The sequence below is a fragment of the Caloenas nicobarica genome, chromosome 3 (genome assembly GCF_036013445.1).
Source record: "Caloenas nicobarica isolate bCalNic1 chromosome 3, bCalNic1.hap1, whole genome shotgun sequence".
Taxonomy (NCBI): domain Eukaryota; kingdom Metazoa; phylum Chordata; class Aves; order Columbiformes; family Columbidae; genus Caloenas; species Caloenas nicobarica.
This window is the reverse complement of record NC_088247.1, coordinates 121,664,340-121,678,390: the sequence shown is the minus strand read 5'-3', so window position 1 is coordinate 121,678,390 and position 14,051 is coordinate 121,664,340. Positions and strand designations below refer to the sequence as shown.

At 52.1% G+C, this 14,051-nt stretch overlaps 2 protein-coding genes across 2 annotated transcripts in view; one reads left to right on the top strand and one right to left on the bottom strand.

Moving 5' to 3' along the window:
• XRN2 (5'-3' exoribonuclease 2) overlaps window positions 1-10,008 on the top strand; it is a 38,458-nt gene extending 28,450 nt beyond the window's left edge. Inside the window, exons 28-30 of the mRNA XM_065630967.1 lie at window positions 260-320; window positions 5,194-5,335; window positions 9,217-10,008. Coding sequence (XP_065487039.1) covers window positions 260-320; window positions 5,194-5,335; window positions 9,217-9,279 — 266 coding nt within the window. The 3' untranslated portion in view covers window positions 9,280-10,008. The remainder of the gene's footprint in view (window positions 1-259; window positions 321-5,193; window positions 5,336-9,216) is intronic.
• A 2,642-nt stretch (window positions 10,009-12,650) lies between these two features.
• On the bottom strand, window positions 12,651-13,789 carry NKX2-4 (NK2 homeobox 4). The gene is made up of 2 exons (XM_065632371.1): window positions 13,417-13,789; window positions 12,651-13,309 (listed from the first exon to the last, which is right to left on the bottom strand). Exons 1-2 carry the CDS (start codon window positions 13,787-13,789, stop codon window positions 12,651-12,653), a joined length of 1,032 nt encoding a protein of 343 aa, XP_065488443.1.
• Between the last annotated feature and the right edge of the window lie 262 nt (window positions 13,790-14,051).

The following is a 14,051-nucleotide window of genomic DNA, read 5'->3' as shown; positions in this document are numbered from 1 at the left end:
AAGCTTATTGGACATATTAAAAAAAATTAAGTTGCCTTTTATTTATTAATATTAAGTGTTCCACTGATGGACATAAGGGCGCTATCAAAATCAGCAGCAGTAACCAGCAACTTGCTGAAACGTATTTGGCGGTATATCCAGTTCGACTTTTTCTGTTTAACTTCTTAAAACAAGTCTCGGGCACGCGTAAGAGGAAGCGGAGCCGGGCTCCTTAACTCTGCTTGCTGTTCTTTGCCATAACGTGTTGTTTCCCCTGCAGATCTGCGGCCGCAGGAGTCCTGGCGAGGCCCCACGCCCCTGTTCCAGCAGACCCCGCAGAGGTGAGGCAGGAGGGACCCACCTTTTGGAAAATGTGCCCAGGAGGGTGTACTTGCTTCTGCTTTTTTCATTTTTTTTTTTTCCCCCCCTCTGTGTTTTGAGCCTTGTTTGTTGAAATCATGCTGTACAGCAGGTTTTTTAAAGTTGATTAACGACCATGATTTATTTATATTTTGAGAGTGCACTGTGTGGTGTTCATCCTTTAAAAGGCTCGAGTACTTTGTATTAAAAAAAGAAGGAAAAAAACACTTTCCCTTAAAACTCAGACTTCAAAATTAACTTTACTGTTGGTGCTTTGGTACCGTTCTTGGTTCTTTGGCCTTTATCTTATTGAAGCTTTTGAGATACTATGAAATTGAACACAGAGAGCTTAAAACTGCATTAGATTTTGGACAGGCTAAACAAATTTCTTTTTAGGAGGGCTGTGGAGCTTAATGAGGCATAACTAATGGTGTTCCACTTTTATCATTTCTGTGCCGCAGCCGCAGCATTAGTACAGACCAGCCATTGATTCTTGCTACAAACCTCTTGAAGTCCTAATCAGCTTCTTTGGTACAAGTTTTTCAGGGCTGACAAGCCTATTGTAGGGCAGTGTCACTGTAGGTCAGTAGTTATTAGTTGCCACTGAAAACAGTTTCTTTAACTACTTAAGACTGAACTGAATTAAATGCAGAAGGGACTCAGGGAAGGATTATGGAATCCGCAGTCCAATAAGTGCCATCGAATAGAAGGAATGTGACATGGTTTGATAATAAGGGATGTTTTACGTGCGTTCCTTCATTGATAGGTTGTATGTCCTTAAGTCAGATGGACTTCAGAAACTCGGCGTACCTGCGAAAGCTATGAATAATGATATTTATTTATATTATGGAGGAATGAGAGCCTATGTGAGATCTTTGAAGTTTCTGCTCTGAGGCACAACTTTTTTTTTTTTTTTTTTCATGGTTTTATTTGCAAATGTTAACCATTGAAAATATCTGCTTTGGGGGAATTTATTGAGCGCTCTGCAGTCACGTTTTCCATGGCAACCATTTTGATCCCTATTGAAATAAGTCCGGCTCCCTTGTCCTGTGCCATGTCAGTGTGGAATATTGCATTATAAATGAATCTGGCATTGCAAACTTTAATATTGCTTTGTCCATGGGAATGGCTTTTCCCACACCTTAATTAAATACAATTTGTGTAGTACCATTTTGTGAAATACTGTCATTTCACCAGGCTGTTTATTTTTGAAAAGTGGAAGAGTTTCCTAATTCACATATAAATAACTTCTTTCAGCCAGAAATTCTGTTTGTTTCTCACGTGAAAACAGGTTTTTGTTGCAATTGTAGTAATCAGCTCTAATGAGAATGCTACCGTGAGGCTCCTGGGCTTGGTTTGTGCTGGTATTTTAGCAGTGCCTGCACCGTGCCCAGGCACTTCAGAGCGTTTTTGCGGCTGGACGGTGCTCGTGATTCGATCCTCACCTCTCCAGCTGCTTCTAGTGCTGCAGCATTGACCCCACTGTTCAGTTCCAAAACTGGAGGAAACTGGTGTCCCCTGAGGTGACTTCACATTGAAGATGTTCCATCTTCACCTAGAAAATAAGCTTTGGAGAAGCTCGGAGAATGCTGTCGTAGCTTTGGACTGACAGCAGTGTATTCGCGATGCCTCCCCTCCCTGGTGGGGCTTGCTTGTCCCTCTGATGGTTTATGGACATCATGGACTTGCCCGTGTCGGTGCTGAGGATAAGGAGTTTTGCCGTGTTCTTGGACGCTTAGGGCTGACGTTGGGTTCATTGCCATGCAGAGGTGAGCATGGAGCCCTACACAAAAGGCCAAACAGAAACACAGAGATGTAGTGATACAGTTCAGTGTGCAGCAGGTAAAACACCATCACCGAGCTGCTCTTGAACAGGACACCTCTCAGCATGGCCCTTCAGGTGCCGGGCTGCGGTGCTGGGCGCTGCAGAGGCTTATTTCATGCTCTTGCCTTCAGTGCTGGTGGCCTGATGTGTTTCAGAGGTTATATATATATATATATATATATATATTTGCTACCTGGTTTCCTGGCTGATGGAAGTTTGTCATCTGGTTAAGCAAATGCTTTGGCTTAACCTGCTCATGGAAGAGATTTCCAAAGAGGCTGAGGTTGCAATACAGAAATGTTCTACTGGATAAAGTTTCCTGGAGTTGTATTTTAGCTATCTGGTATTTGCTTTAGTTTAATCTGAAGTTGACATAACTCTGGATGGTGCATTTGAGTAACTCTGCCAGTGTGAACTCATGTGATATTCCAAGGGGCACAATTATTTTTTTGTTACCCGTGAGGCACAGCTTTGCTGCGTACAAATCTCTACCCTCAGGTAATTTGAATCGCCAATTACTACATCCAGTAGATAAACACAAAGTCAAGTGCTGTGAGGACTACAATTTCCTGAGTTCTGTTTACCAGATAAAAATCTAAGATTTTATTTTTTAAAAATAGTGCATAGCTCTGTGAATTCAGAGCAGCAAAAAGGTGTAAGCTGCTTTTCTGGCTTTAAGATCAGAAAATGCATTGCAGGTGTGTTTTTCTTTTCCTACTAGGTTTTTCCTCTAGAATATGTAGTGGTTCTAACTGAAAATCACCCGTTTCACTCTTTCAGAGAGCCTCAAAGCAAAAACGCCCCAACATAATAGTGATACTAATGTCTCTCATTTGTTAAATATCCCAACTTTTCACTAAGCAGCGCTTTATTAAAATAAAAAGTTTAAACTCTGTGCCCAATCCATGTTACTGCCCAACGGGATTTGTGCCCAGCTGCCCGTTGCAGGCGTGCAGCGAGAGCTGGCCCGTGACCATCCGGCACCCAGGGGGTTTGTCGCAAGCACGACGGCGAAGCCGCGGAGACGGAGTGGCTGCTGGTGCGGGTCCTGGGGCTGGGGCTGCATGGACAATTCCCTGCAGTTTTCCTGAAGGCCGAGCGGTGTATTCTTCCTGGAGAGCCTGCTAGTTTCTAGGAATAGTGGGGGGAAAAAGTACTCAAAGTACTTAATCAAAAGGAATATCATACTTAGAATAGTGATTTAGAGTGTTTAGTCGCTGGAAGTGTAATGTGCTATTAACTTCAAATACAGTATGGCCTCTCGTAATGAGTGACTGAGATAACACTGCGTGTTACTAGACATTACCTCCGAAGCTAAAAATAAGACCGCACAGTTCAGTATATTACCACTTAGCTTTTGTGCGTGTTTGGTTTTGGCACATGTATTGCACGTTGTGTTTAACGAATGTGTTTTTACCAGGCAAGACTCCTATTTCTGTAAACAGGAATCAAGTTATTTCCTTTCTAGAGACGGTGGGAGATTCTTTTGCCTTTCTGAAATCAGGCAGGCTTTTGCGTGAGCAGGTGGAGCAGCTGGCTTGCAGGCGCTAGTGTGAAACCCAAAGCATCCCAACCCAGACAGCCTTCACGGCCGGAGTACCTGGTTTAATTCATTTTCTTATGTTTAGCTGTCTGGGCTTCAGCTCTGTTCAGCCGGTGGAGTGTGTTTAAAAGTCCTTCCTCCCCCAGCATGGCTTCCTCAGAGCTCAGTTTGCCCAACGCCGCGCAGCTGCCCGTGCATCCTGCCTCCTCCCTGGGCCGCGTGTGCCTTTTTAAAACACACCAAGCAGCCCCGGGGCTGGGTTACTCCTCCAGGGCCGGAGTCCCACCAGCTGAACCCCGCCAAGCCAGGCACAGGCTCTCCGGAGGCGTTCAGAGCGTCTGTGGGCGCAGCAGGTCAACGCGAAACCGCCCCTGTCCCTCGGCAGGCTGGGCACACGCCGTTCCACCGAATCACTCTTAAACAGGGGGCGGACGATATTAACTGTCTCAGCCAGCCAGTGTTTTCCCCTTACAACAATATATTGTACTGCAAAACTATAACTGCTGTCAATTCTGTAAGGATTTGTACCCTTCCCCGTGCTGTTTTAAAGACTATATAATCGCTATATCGTTTTTCTAAATATTTTTATTCAAACAATGATTTGATGTATTATACGTGTTGCTTTATAATTGTAATGTTAGAATAGGTACTCGAAGGCAATTAAAACATTTCTTGCTGTTAGTAATCTGGGATGGCAAACTAGGTTGTAATGGATGTTGAATTTGTGTTCCCATATAAACTGTACACCAAATGTCAGTCAGTCCACGCCAATTAGTGCTTATGTTGCTAGGTCACCGTGGTCAATTGAAAACGGCATCAATAGGACTTGAAAAGGTTTCTTCCCGATCAGACCTTCTGACATATTGAGCAGAATAATGGATGGGAAAAAGCAGCCAAGGCCCCTACCCTAGATTCAGAATACTCGCAGTAAGAATTCATTTGCAACCTGCAATTAACTAGAAAGAATGGACTCCCAGAAAGAGTCTGGACATTTAGAAAAGAAAGCCTCATTCTCCTGTATCGCACATGTTTTACTCTTTGGATGGTGCGGTATGTTTAGCTAACTTGGTGATATCTGGGGTTTAATCTGTGTTCAAGATCAGTGCGGATGAATTGGCAAATTTGCCCCTAAAATAAAAGATGGACGGAATCCTTCCAGGAATCTGAGAAATCTGTGATTTGTAAAGTGGAGTTTGCTGCTTGTGGCGGTACCTGGTTCTGTGGCTTTCAAGCTGTGATGAAGGAAGCAGGAAGGAAATGTGGCCTTTGGTAGGAGAATGTTGGAAGATATTCCCCCCTCCCCAGTTTATCTCCAATGACTTGGCTGTCATTAGCACCACCGCGGGCATAGCTGGCTGTGCCAGTGCTTAACTCCGAGACAAATCGAATCGTTCATCGAGCGAGACTACAGAAATTTGGATTTTGTGCTGCAAAGCTCCCTGCAGGAGCTGTGTTCACGCTGCCGTGTGTTCTGTTCTCTCTGCAGAACGGCCGGGGCCGCCCCTCTCCTGGCCTGGAACCGCATGCTGCAAGCGCAGAGCCAGTACCAGCCCGGCCAGTACCAGGCGCTGGGCGGGCCCATGGGCTACCCGCAGCGACCCGAGGATCGCATGGACCGGGGAAGGCAGGTATGGAAACCTTGCCCTGTTTTGTGTGGTTCGTTCCCCTCCTGAGCCAGGCGCCGTTCACGTGGGGCTGTGGGGAGCGGACGCAGCGTGGGCGGCTGCTCCTGGCTGGTTTTAGCCCAGCAGCGAAAGCACGGACAGGTGAGTGTCCCCGCGTTGCCCAGCCCTCTGTGTGCGCCCTGGCAAGAGGTCACTGCCATGGCTCTGCCGCCGCTGCTTCTCCTTACAAGTAAATCAAGCGTGCTACCAGGTCACGCGCTTCTTGCAGCCTGAGGAATCTGAGGAAAAGTATTTCAGCCAGAGTCATCATCCTCTGTAAGGAAACCCATCAGCTACACTTTTTGGGGATACAAGGCTTTCTCCCCAATATGTTTAAAATATAGATTCTTACGACTTCATTAATTTTTCCTTTCAAATGTTTCTTGGCTTTCTCTTAGCTGAAAAACTACTTAAACACAAATGTTAGAATCTAGTAGCCAGAGAAATAAACGTCTGTGAAAGCACACGTGAAAACACCTTTGCATGGATAAATGAAAACAAGTGAATGCGATAGGAGAACCTCATCCAAAATTATAGGCGACTTTGTCGTCCACTTATGAAAATGCCACAGAATGAAAACGCTTCAGCAGCAGGTGATGTTCTGTGTGTGCGTTCCCAGCAAACACATAATCTGCATATACTCTTGTATTAGAAATTTTGAGTATTTGCAATGCTATATACTAGCTTAAAGTACCCTTCAGATATCTATATTAAACTTTAAGTTCTGTTGCTGTTTTGGTAAGTCAGAACTATAACTCAGCTACCGGTGATGGGGAAAGAGGAGGAAGAGCGCTCAGCTGCTTGGTAACAGCATTATTTCCCAGTCCTTTATATGGAAACTGAGGCACAAACTGATGAAATTTGCTGCCTGTTGGGACCTGGTTCAGCTGCCTCTCATAAACGTGCTCGCGACACGTCACCTTTTGGTGTACGCTCTTAGTTCTTCTTTTCTTCTTCCCCGCCTGCCGTGTGCCCCGTACACAAACCCTGGTGTTACACGGTGCAGCACACACAGTTTGTGTTTGATTGCTGGGCCTCTCTGGGTGCCGTGGGCAGCACAGTCGTTTTCACGTGGTGCAAACCCTGCCCTCAGCGTGCGTGTTGGGTAACGTCCTGGTCTCTGGTGTGCAGCAGGGACCGCAGGTACCGTCTATTTGAACCGCAACGTCAGCGGTGTATGTGAAACCCTTGCCATTGCACTTTTACCACTTCTCTGATTCTTTGTCTGCTTTATGTTTTATTTTCTGTTCTGGTTGGGAGGCTCAGGTAGCGCTATCTATCACAACTGCTTCTGCACCGTGATGTTGTTATGCTGTGTGGGTTTTCATGCAGCTAATACAGTAAACCCGTGTCCTGTCGAACCGCATTGGTGGGAGAAGAGCCTTGGGGCGTTGCTGGGGGAGGTTTTTGCAGGGTGCCGTGTGCTCCCCTGCCTGGTGCAGCCCGGGAGCTGCTGGCGCCGTCCCGGGCATTGTCTGCGGCCACGGGATTACGCAGCGCTGCTGAAAAGCTCTGTAGCTCGGGAACTCGTGTCCGGCTGAGCCCTCGGCAGCAGCCAGACCCCCTTCTGCCCCAGCTCCTGCCCCGGAGCTCCTGGTGCAGAGCAGGCTCGCTGGGCTGAGAACCGCCAAGAATTGTCCTTGGCTCCTTCAGTTGTTGTGGGGATGCTGCAGCAAGAAACGGGGTGAGAAGAGAGGCGAGCGTGCCACCGAGCTCTGTTGCTCCAGGTGTGACGGGGAGGCGTTCCCAGTACAAACCCTTCCAGGACTGGTTTTGGCTGTAGGCAGAACCGGGCTGCATGGGCTGAGATCACACGAGGCTTCACGGGGGATCGGTGGGGGATCCTGGCTGTGCCGCCCGACCGATCCCGGGCGGTTTTTCAGGTATATTGTAAATTTGGATGAGGTGCATTGATAGGATCAGCTTTCCGAAATCTTTCATTTTGTGTTACGCAGATTTACCCCCCAAAAAAACCCAGAGACACAGGAATAAAAGCATAATTGCACTAATCCGTACCAGGGGCTGCCGTGACAATGCAGAAAAACCAGTGGGGGATTTTGGTGCTGGTGGAGTCTGGGTGGTGTTTAATTAGGGCTGGAAAAGAGATACTTGAAAAAAGTCTGTCTGCTGTACCCTTGATCCTGGGTGGCGTAGGCGGACGCATTTGCAAAAGGAATCGGTGCTTAAACGAGTTCATTCCCAACCTTCGATCTCCGAGTGTAACAGCTACAGCCTGGCAGGGACAACTGCAGCTGTTTGTCACCCGGATGGTTCAATATCACTGTGGGGTAACGTTGCAGTCTTGCCCAAACCTGAGTCACCTGTCGCCAGCACGGGATGTCTCGTCTGGGTCATGAATCCAAGTTAAAACGGGGTGGTGACAATGCTTTTATTTGTAGTCACCTATGAGGTGGTTATTAAGAACAAATCTTTCAGCTCAAGTAAATTTGCTTCCTTGAAAAATGTCCTTTTCAGTTGCTTCGCTTTCCAACTGGTTTTTATCTCCTGTTAAATTTTTGTTGCCTTTCTTATTCTTTTGTTGTTGTTGTTGTTATTTTAAAATGAACTTTCAGATGTCATTATTTCCTCAGGGCTGACAGCACTGGAGTAAAATTAGAGGCTACCTTAAAGGGTTTAGGGTGCAACACCGATAATTGAATCCAGCATTGCTGCCTGAAAATTTCAAAGCTTTAAAGCCTTGAAAAGGGATTCAAGTGGAAGTGGTGACACATAGCAGCATAAATAATTATCTTTGGTCCCTTTCACCTCTGAATTCTTTTTTTACAGCATACAGAACATGGTCTGAAGAGGTTAATAAACGCGCTGCTACAAAGTGCTTACGAAATTAATGCAACTGCCATGGATATGGGTTGCTCTCTGGGACTGGGTATTTGTTGGTGTCTTCCAGCTGTTCTAGAAAACTAAAGAATGAACTCGATTGTGTTGTGCAGGTGTTTGACATTTTTATTTTAGTCTGAAAGTCCAGATAAACGTCTGGTGTGGCTGTTCCAGGACATGAAAATGGTAGTTGTGTGCAGGGCTTGCTGCTGTCCGTGTCACTGGAAGGATTTTTCAGGGGATGCCGTTGACTCGTTCCCTTTTTAATCGATCACAATCAAATCCAAAAACAAACGTAAAACCTTCCTGATGGTGGGAACGGCGTATTCTGTTCAGGGTCCTTCAGAAACGGGGGTAACAAATGGGTTTCAGCTCAGAACGTGGGTTTTGCCGGACCTGCCCAGTGCGGGTTTGCTCTTCTGTCCTCGGTCCCGGCTCCCTGACCCCGTGGGACGGGGAAGGTGCATTTTGCTGTTAAAGACCTGGAGGGAAGCCCCTGCCCGCCAAAAAACCCTCCAGGAAACAAATGAACAAAGGCCAGAGCTGGCGTCAGCGCATCGCCTTTTGTTACCTTTCTGCTCTCTGCGATATGTCAGGGTTTGAAATAATTTTAAATGTTTCAAGGCGACTTTTTATGAAACTTTCCAACAGATTTTTCACCGGATAATTGATGTACAGAACGCCCTGTCTAAATACAAAAACGTTTGGTTTCCAAGGTGGGATTTAGGCGTCGTTATTTAAAATGAACGAGTGCTGAAAAACGCGGCTTCTGCAACAAATGCTTTTTTTTTTTTTCTTTAAAATATCAATGTGTACAAATATGGCCTGTGGTGGTGATGAGGAGCGCTGAGGCCGGGGCGCTCGGAGCCGGCGGTGCAGGGGGAGGCAGCGCAGCCCGCCTACCTTGCTCTGCATTGTCTCATTTTCCTGTGGCGCCGGGAGCTCGCCCCACTTGTTTACTGGGATCTTAATCCAAAAAATAAATGCTTGCTTTTGTTTATTTGCAGGGATATGGCCCCGGGAGGCCCTACCCGCTACCACCTCCTTCAGGAAGATACAGCTGGAATTAGCTCTCGACTCTTTTATTTTCTTTCCTTTTATTTTATTTTTTTTTTTTAAAGTATAGAAAATGTCTGGGGTTTGTTTTGTTCTTTTATTAATTGGGGGGGAGGGGGAAATGGAATCCTTCAGAAACATCCCTGTAGTTTTTAAACTATGTGCACATTTCTTACCAAACTGATTATTTTTTTTGTCGCGGGGCTTGGAAATAGCGCTTTGCAAAATCCCAGTGAGCTAGACCTGCTAATTTGAGCCGTTTGATGAGGTGGGAGAGGTGGTTTGTCTTTATTACGTGTACGAGCTGTGCTTTGCTGCGCCTGTCACTCCAAACACCCTTCACTCCACACAGAAGAGCCTGAAAACAGACCCGGAGTTTTAAAGAATGCATAGAAATTGGATTTTATGAACTCTCGGGAAGACACGGCGGGCACGGCGCTTCAAGATACGTCTGTCGCTTTTCCTTGTCAGATGCTTCCTGGAATTTCTCGCAGAGAGGAGACTTTTTGGACTTTGAAGTAAAACATTTCAACTTCAACAACTTCTGCCTGTTTTTGACTTTGTTATTGTAACATAAACAAGCACGAGGAGTGTATTTGTCTGTTTTGGTATGTAATTTAAAATAGCCGCGAAGTACAGAGTTTCCATTCATTTTTAGCACTCTTTCTAGGGATTTTCTGTGTGAGTGTACCAAATCAGTAAATATTTTTATTTGCTTTATAAAGTGGCTTTTGAAATTCTGAGCAGTGTCATGTGTTTTATTTCCAGACCCTCCAAAACGGGTTCGTATCTTTTATCTATACCTGCGTGCACACATTTATAGTCATTTCTTGGAATTATTTCCCACACAGCCTGTATAATAGTGTTTAAAATCTTAGTTTAGTTAAAAAAAAAATTATGGGAGCATTCAGTTGAATGAGAAGCATTAATGCTAATATAACATCTTTCTGTTGTGCCCCACTTGGACTTTTCCATTAAATGTACGTATCACATACATCAGTAAACTTCCCAGCACTGCTGTTGCCCCTATGCAGGGTTGCAAAGCCCGGCGCTCCCGGGAGTGGGTTTGTTCAGGTTCTTCCTTCAAGGGCCCGGATTTTAATCACCAGCAATGAGGAGAAAGACCAAGACCACTGTAACCTTGGGAGGAAGAAATCATGAAACTGGATTCATTATTTTCAAGTGACTGAGGGTGGAGCGGAGTCCCCCATTATGATGCAAAGGGTCACCATCCTGCCTGGAGCTGCGAGACCAATGGCCTGCTCCCTCCACTGGGAGAATATTTGGGTCTCAAAAAAGTAATTTTGCTTTTCGAGCAGAACAAAACCAGCAGCCAAGGTGAATTTTCATGCAAATGCAGCGGTTGAGTGCGAGGCCGGAGGAAGGAGCGGGGCGGCTCGTCCTCACGGGCTTTTGTCCCTCTCTCCGTGCCTTTGGGGGTGGAGGGCACCAAAACGGGGCTGGATGAACACTCTGGGGGGCTGCGTTGGGAAGGGCTGGTCCGTGCGGCTTCCCCCGTGTCCGAGGGTCTCGGAGCGGCCGGTGCTCCCCAGCAGAGCCCGCGCTGGGCCCCGGGGCTGCGGTTCCCCTGCCGGGGCGCAGGGCCTGGCCCTGGAGCAGCCTCCGGGCCGGCTGTTTGTTTGCTGGGTGGCCCCGCTGCACCCCAGCACAACCGGGGGACGTGGGGATGGTCCTTGGGGACAGGATCCCCGTGGCCATCCTGAAACTGCTCTACTTTTCTCCATCTACGTATTTGCCAAGCTGAAGCCTCCCACCTGGCGTTACCAGGGCTGGAGGGGGGTTCGTTCACCCCACCGGGCTCAGACCCCTCCTGCAAGCCGGGGAGAAACGCTCCGTGCGAGCCCGGCCGGGGAGGGGAGCGGAGCCGCCGGGGTCGCCGCGCATCGCCCGGCGCGGGGAGCGGCAGCGCTGCGGAGCCGCCGGCAGGGGAAGGGGGTCCCGCTGCTCGCCACCCGGGAGCCGCCGGCAGGGAACCCCCTGCCCCTCCCGGCCCCCGACACGGCCCTTGGGGAGCGGGCCGGGAGCCGCTCCTTGGCCTCCCAGCAGCAGAAATGCGTTTTTTCTGCCCCAGAATCGCTCCTTCACGGCGCGGAGCCCCCGGAGGGGCTGGGGAGCAGCGGATCGGAGCAGAGGCGGGGGCCGCGGAACCAAATCCTTTTGGCGACTGAGAGGGAGGTGGAAAAACGGGGGTTTGGGGATTGTCCGGGGATGGTCCAGCCGCATCCGCACGTACACTGAGAACGAAGCAGCCAACTCTAGAGAACACCGTTTCCTTTTATTGTAAAAAAAAAAAAAAAAGGCGGAAACTTCCGAGATGCGTTTCCCGGTGTGTTGCATTTCCTCGGGGAAGAGGCGAGGGGCCGAACCCCGCGGGCCCGGCCCGGCCCAGCGCTCCCGCCGTTCCTCCTGCGGCCCCGGGCGCTGCGGGGCCCGATTCCCGCTGTCCCGGCGGGTCCCGCGCTCTCCGCTGCCCGTCGGACGCTCATCAGGTGCCGGGTTTGCGGCGCTGTCTTCGCGCGTACATTCGTTTACTGAGCAATAATTAATAATAACGATAAAAACTTTTTTTCCCCCTTAAATCAGAGCACCAGCGTTCGAGAGCTCTTCTGCCAAAACACCCTCCGCCGCCGCCGGGCTTGGATTCGTTTTATTTTCGCGCTCCAGCCGCTCCCCGTCCTCCAAAAGGCAGCTCCTGCCCGCCGCTCGCCCCGCTCGCTGCCTCCTCGACCTTGAGTTACAATTCAATTTACCTTCAATCAGATAATAATGAAATTGCACTTCAGGGGCACCCTTATAAAATTAATTCTGCTGAGATAAGTTGCACTTCAGAAGATTTATTGTTCGCCTTCAATAGGTCTGTAAGGTATACGCGGACCGGCGCGGGCTCCCGGCTGCCCGCGGCTTCGGCTGCCGGTGTCCGGCCCCAGGAGAGCGGGCCCGGGCCGGGGCCGGAGCCCCCCGCCCCGCCGGCCGCCCCCAGGTCCCCCCGGCGCCGGCCGCCCCGTCGGGGCGGTTCTCCCGGGCGGGCCCCCGCGGCCGCGCATCCCCGCACGAAGGCGGACGGGACACGAACACGCCGCGCACACACACGCACAGACACACACGCACACACACGGACACGCGGCCCCGCGCCCACGCCTGGCCGCCCGCCCGGCCGCCCGCCCCGCTGCGGCTCTGCCTTCGGGTCCAACCTTTCAAAACCCCGGAAAGTCTAAAAAAAAAAAACTAAGCGAGGGCGGAGGGGGCGCGCATAAAGCGGGGGCCCGCGGGCGGCTGTCGGGGCTCCCGCAGGCGCCTCACCGGGCCGGGGCGGCCGTCGGGGCCCGGAGCGACCGCGGGGCGGGGCGGGGGACGGAGACACGGATTACCACGTCCTGCCGTAGAGCAGGTTGGGGCTGACCATGCCGCCGTTGTAGTCGACGCCAGCCGAGTCCATGGGGGCCAGGGCGGGCACCTGGCCGTGCAGCGCCGGCGGGCTGGGCGAGAGCTCTTCCAGGTCGGCCGCCTGCCCCAGCGAGCCGGGGTGCGGGTGGGCGGCGGGGGCGGCGGCGGGGAGCGCCCCGGCGGAGGCGGCGGGGGGCGGGGGGGCGGGCTGGCCGGGGCCCGGGGTGCCGCTGCCCGGCGGCGGGCAGGGTTTGCCGTCCTTCACCAGCACGGGCACGGCGACGCGGCGCGGCGAGTGCTGCTGGCAGAGGCCGCCGTCGGGATGCAGCTGCTGGGCGGCCGCCTTGTCCTTGGCCTGGCGCTTCATCTTGTAGCGGTGGTTCTGGAACCAGATCTTCACCTGGGTGGGGGTGAGGTGGATCAGGCTGGCCAGGTGCTCCCGCTCCGGCGCCGACAGGTACTTCTGCTGCTTGAAGCGCCGCTCCAGCTCGTAGACCTGCGCCTGGGAGAAGAGCACCCTCCTCTTCCTCCGTGGGGCCGCGTGGAGCGGCACGATGGCCTTGGCGCCCTCGGCGATGCCGCTCAGGCCGCCCATCCCGGCCACGTTCATCCCCGCCGACGGGCCCATGAACCTGGAGACTGAGCGGCACAGGCGGCTCAGCGCCGGCGGCCGCCCCGTCGGGGGCAGCGACTGCCCCCGCCCGCCCGCCGCCCCTCGCCCGCCGCCGCTCCGCGCCCGCACTTACTGCTGGAGTAGCGGGGATCGCCGCCGGCCCCGTACCAGCCGCCGCCCGCCGCCGCGCCGCTCCGCATCCCCTCGGGGTAGGCGGGCAGCTCGCCCATGTTGCCCAGCCCGCCGTTGCAGTAGCCCCCGACGGCGCCGTGCGGGAACTGGGAGACGCCGTGGGGCATGTGGTAGGCGGCCGGCCCGGTGGGCCCCGCCACGACGTGCTGCGGCACGGCGGCCGCGCCGGGCACCGGCGGCTGGCGGTAGGGCCCGAGGGGCGCGCCCAGCCCGCCCGCCCCGTCCATGCCGCCGAACTTCTTGTAGCTCTCCTCCATCGGGCTGAGGATGTCGGTGACCGAGAAGGGCGTCGTGTGCTTGGGGCTCAGCGACATGGCGCGACAGGACGGGGCGGGATGGGCCGGGCCGGGCGCTGCCGCCGGCACCGGCGAGCCGTGCGCGGGCGAGGCGCGGCGCGGCGGCCACCAGCCCCGGGCGCCGGTAGCTCGCCGTTTCTTTTAGCCCGGCGCCGGGTTTACGCCAGACGCGGGGGGGCGGAGCGAGTGCGCCCGGCGGGGGAGAGCGGCGGCGGGTGGCCCCGTCCCCTCCCCGCCTCCCGCCGCCCTCCCCGGCCCCCTCCTCCCGGCCATTGTCCTG